At 50.5% G+C, this 3,706-nt stretch overlaps 1 protein-coding gene across 1 annotated transcript in view; it reads right to left on the bottom strand.

The window, feature by feature from the left end:
* Positions 1-2,231: 2,231 nt before the first annotated feature.
* The window catches only part of LOC139028574 (uncharacterized), a 12,664-nt gene continuing 11,189 nt past the window's right edge, over positions 2,232-3,706 (bottom strand). The window contains exons 5-6 of the mRNA XM_070446346.1: positions 2,690-2,844; positions 2,232-2,423 (exon numbers count right to left, since the gene is read on the bottom strand). Of these exons, the coding sequence (XP_070302447.1) occupies positions 2,232-2,423; positions 2,690-2,844 (347 nt within the window). The remainder of the gene's footprint in view (positions 2,424-2,689; positions 2,845-3,706) is intronic.

Here is a 3,706-nt window from a genome sequence, read left to right as displayed (position 1 = left end):
ACGAGGACACTTTTCAACAGTTGACTCCAGAGTCCAATGTGTGCGAGCTTACACACCCTCAGCCGACGCTTGGCATTGCACCATGGTGAGCTTGGGCTTGTGTGCGGCTGTTCGGCCATGGAAACCCATTTCATGAAGTTCCCAACGACACAGTTATTGTGCTGACGTTGCTCTCAGAGGCAGTTTGGAACCTCGTGCAGTGTGTGCAACTGAGGACCAGAAGATTTTTGCTTCGGCACTCGCCAGTCCCGTTCTGTGAACGTGTGTGGCCTATCACTTCAGGGCTGAGCCGTTGTTGCTCCTAAGACTTTCCACTTCACGAATGACAGTACTTACAGTGACCGGGGCAGCTCTAGCAGGGCAGAAATTTGCGTGAACTGACTTGTTGGACTTGTTGGCATCCTATGACGGTGCCATGGTTGAAAGTCACTGAGCTCTTAGTACGGGCCATTCTACTGCCAATGTTTGGCTATGGAGATTGCATGGCGTGGCGAGTTGTGCCTGGATTTAGCCGAATCTACTAATTTGAAGGGGTGTCCACATACTTATCCTACATATAACATATATACGACGATATAATCTCTCTCTGTGGGTCTCTGGAGTGATGAATCACGCTTCACTATCTGGCAGTCCGACGGACGAACCTAGGCGGATGCCAGGAGAACGCTACCTACCCCAATGCATAGTGCCAACTGTAAAGTTTGGTGGAGGAGGAATAATGGTCTGGGCTGTTTTTCATGGTTTGGGCTAGGCCCCTTAGTTCCAGTGAAGGGAAATCTTAACGCTACCGTATACAATGACATTCTAGATGATTCTGTGCTTCCAACTTTGTGGCAACAGTTTGGGGAAGGCCCTTTCCTGTTTCAGCATGACAATGCACCCGTGCACAAAGCAAGGTCCGTACAGAAATGGTTTGTTGAGATCGGTGTGGAAGAACTTGACAGGCCTGCAAAGAGCCCTGACCTTGACCTTTGGGATGAATTGGAACGCTGACTGCGAGCCAGGCCTAATCACCCAACATCAGTGCCCGACCTCACTAATGCTCTTGTGGCTGAATGGCAGCCATGCCCCCGCAGCCAAGTCCCCGGAGYAATGTTCCAACATCTAGTGGAAAGCCTTCCCAGAAGAATGAAGGCTGTTATGGCAGCAAAGGGGGACCAACTCCATATGAATACCCATTCTTGGAATGAGATGTTTGACGAGCAGGTGGTCCACATACTTTTGGTATATGTAGTGTATCTACAGTACACAGCTACAGGTACCTCCACCAAGCGGTATGATTCTATCATATTCAATGCTTGTATTCTCCAGTTCAAATGCCAGTTTAAAGCATGCAAGTTTTCCTTTTCAAGTGTCTCTCCAAAGTCATGCTCACGTTCACTTCCAGTCATGCTCAACAGATACCTGCATAGTACATACAGTACCACTCCATCCAGCTGTATTAGCAGTCCATGATCTGCTCAATCCCAGGAAGATGTTGGTGGGAACAGGTCTTCATGGCTTTCTAGCCAATGGATTTTCTCATGGTATGGCTGTCTCAGCTTGTTTTGAGTCCATCAGGGCCAAAACAAGAACTGGTTAAATTGTCCAGAGTACATCAGGGGTGGACATGGGATTATGGCCTATAGATGGCTATAGACCTATTTGCTTGGGCTATGCTGGCTTGCAACGCCTAGGCAAAATGCATAAGAACTAGGGATTGCTGTGATGGACGTCCTACAGAGGTTCCGGGTTGCAGTATCTCAACATTCTGGAGTGTAATTGTTGGATCTAGGCTATGAGAAAATGTTGCAGTTTTTGAAGGGAATTTTTGCTATTCTACACATTATCCTATCATAAACTATCTGGGGGGGGGGGGGGGGGGGCGGGGGGGGGGGGGGGGGGCTGGAGGGGGGGCCCGGGGGGGGAGGGCGGGGGGGGGGTGGGGCGGCGGGGGGGAGGGGGGGGGGGGGGGGGGGGTGGGGGGGGGGGGGGGGGGGGGTGGGGGGGGGGGGGGGGGGGCGGGGGGGGGGGGGGGGGGGGGGGGGGGGGGGGGGGGGGGGGGGGGTGGGGGGGGGGGGGGCGGGGGGGGGGGGGGGGGGGGGGGGGGGGGGGGCGGGGGGGGGGGGGGGGGGGGGGGGAGGGCCGGGGGGGGGGGGCGGACCGGGGGGGGGGGGAGTGGGGGGGGGGCGGGGTAAACCTGCGTGCCCATTCGGTAATCTGGCCCTAGCTGGATCTGTCCTCTTCTTGGGTTAGTATCCCAATGTTCTGAAGTCTGATTGGTTTTTATTGTTTTCCAAAGGTTCTGGTTGGACGGTGTGCCAGCGTGCCCTCTCCACCTGACCCTGTCTACACACGTCCTTCCAATGAGAACGTCCCGTCTCTGGAGCCTCTGAACCAATCAGAACTCTCCCCAGCACCGTGTTATTAGAGTACACGTGCTCCTGTCGCAATGGGGAGGGAGGGGGAAGAAGGTTTTACATGCAATAGTTGTGATCTATATATGTGGTTGTTTTTCCTACTTTAGTTGAATGCACTTGACAGTAAGTCGCTCTGGATAAGAGTCTGTTAAATTACTACAATGTCAATTATAGAAGGGGTTATGTTATTTCTGTCGGGTCTTTTTACAGAAACCCGTATTTATATATCTGTATCTAGTGTGAGGTAATCATATGTCGTATGAAAAGCAGAGGAAAGTAACTCCTCCTACCTGCATGACGATGAACTCCATCACGAGGGGCAGCGTAGTGACATCACCAGGGGGCAGGTCAAACAGGAAGGGGGTGTTGGCCCCGCCCACACCCTTGGTCTCTTTGGTTCCGATCACCAACCCGTCATGACGCAGGTTGATCACCACATGGTAGTCTGTAGAGAGTAGAGACGTATACAAATATCAGACTCTACTACCTCTCTTCAACAACACAAATGCTAAATGCTTCGGGGTATTACTACAGTATTACTACAGTAATACTACAGTATTACTACAGTACTTCCAGACGTGGAAATAGAGCAGCTGTGGGAAGAGAGGACCAACAATAATCACATAGACGCACCTATGGAATGTATTCAGCAAAGAAATATGATTTAATATGAATATAATAAACATATCACATTTTATTCTAGAGTCCAAGAGGCATTTAATCCACAACAGTGAACAGGAAGGCTGGATCGATGCTATAAATTACACTCTCACTCCRGTATCCCAGCATTAAACTGTTAGTCTAAAGCTGACCAACCAAGAAGCAGCTCTTTTAAATCAGCACTGGGCTAGAGGGGATTGAGACATTGTCTGGAGGATTGTGAAGAGAGAGACAGAGAGGATTAAACCACAATCACAATGTCATTTCTAAAAAAAGGGATGATCTCCTGCTGCATTAATTTGGCTCCTGTAAGACATCGTTTAATCCCCAAAACATTAAAAGCAAACATGAGGGTTTACTTTACTGTTACCTCTGGCCCTAAAAAGCAAAGCTCAGAGGCCAGGGCAACAACCCACGCAGCTCAACGACCTTACATAATGTCTGGATCTGGGTGGAAGGATGGATGAACACAATATGGCTGTTTGGTGAGGGAATAGAACCCAGGTAGTTGCAGAGGGAGAGAGATGGGGAATGGTAGCTCCTGAGTGCATGTGAGGTTGTTGTGGTTATAAGCCCTGGATGCACTATTGTTTTGTCCAGTTTGTGTGAGTGTACTCTGGTTAAATGCGTGATGTCTTCTAAGTGTG

The sequence above is a fragment of the Salvelinus sp. IW2-2015 genome, linkage group LG13 (assembly GCF_002910315.2).
Source record: "Salvelinus sp. IW2-2015 linkage group LG13, ASM291031v2, whole genome shotgun sequence".
NCBI classification, from domain to species: domain Eukaryota; kingdom Metazoa; phylum Chordata; class Actinopteri; order Salmoniformes; family Salmonidae; genus Salvelinus; species Salvelinus sp. IW2-2015.
This window is presented reverse-complemented; position numbering and strand designations above follow the sequence as displayed.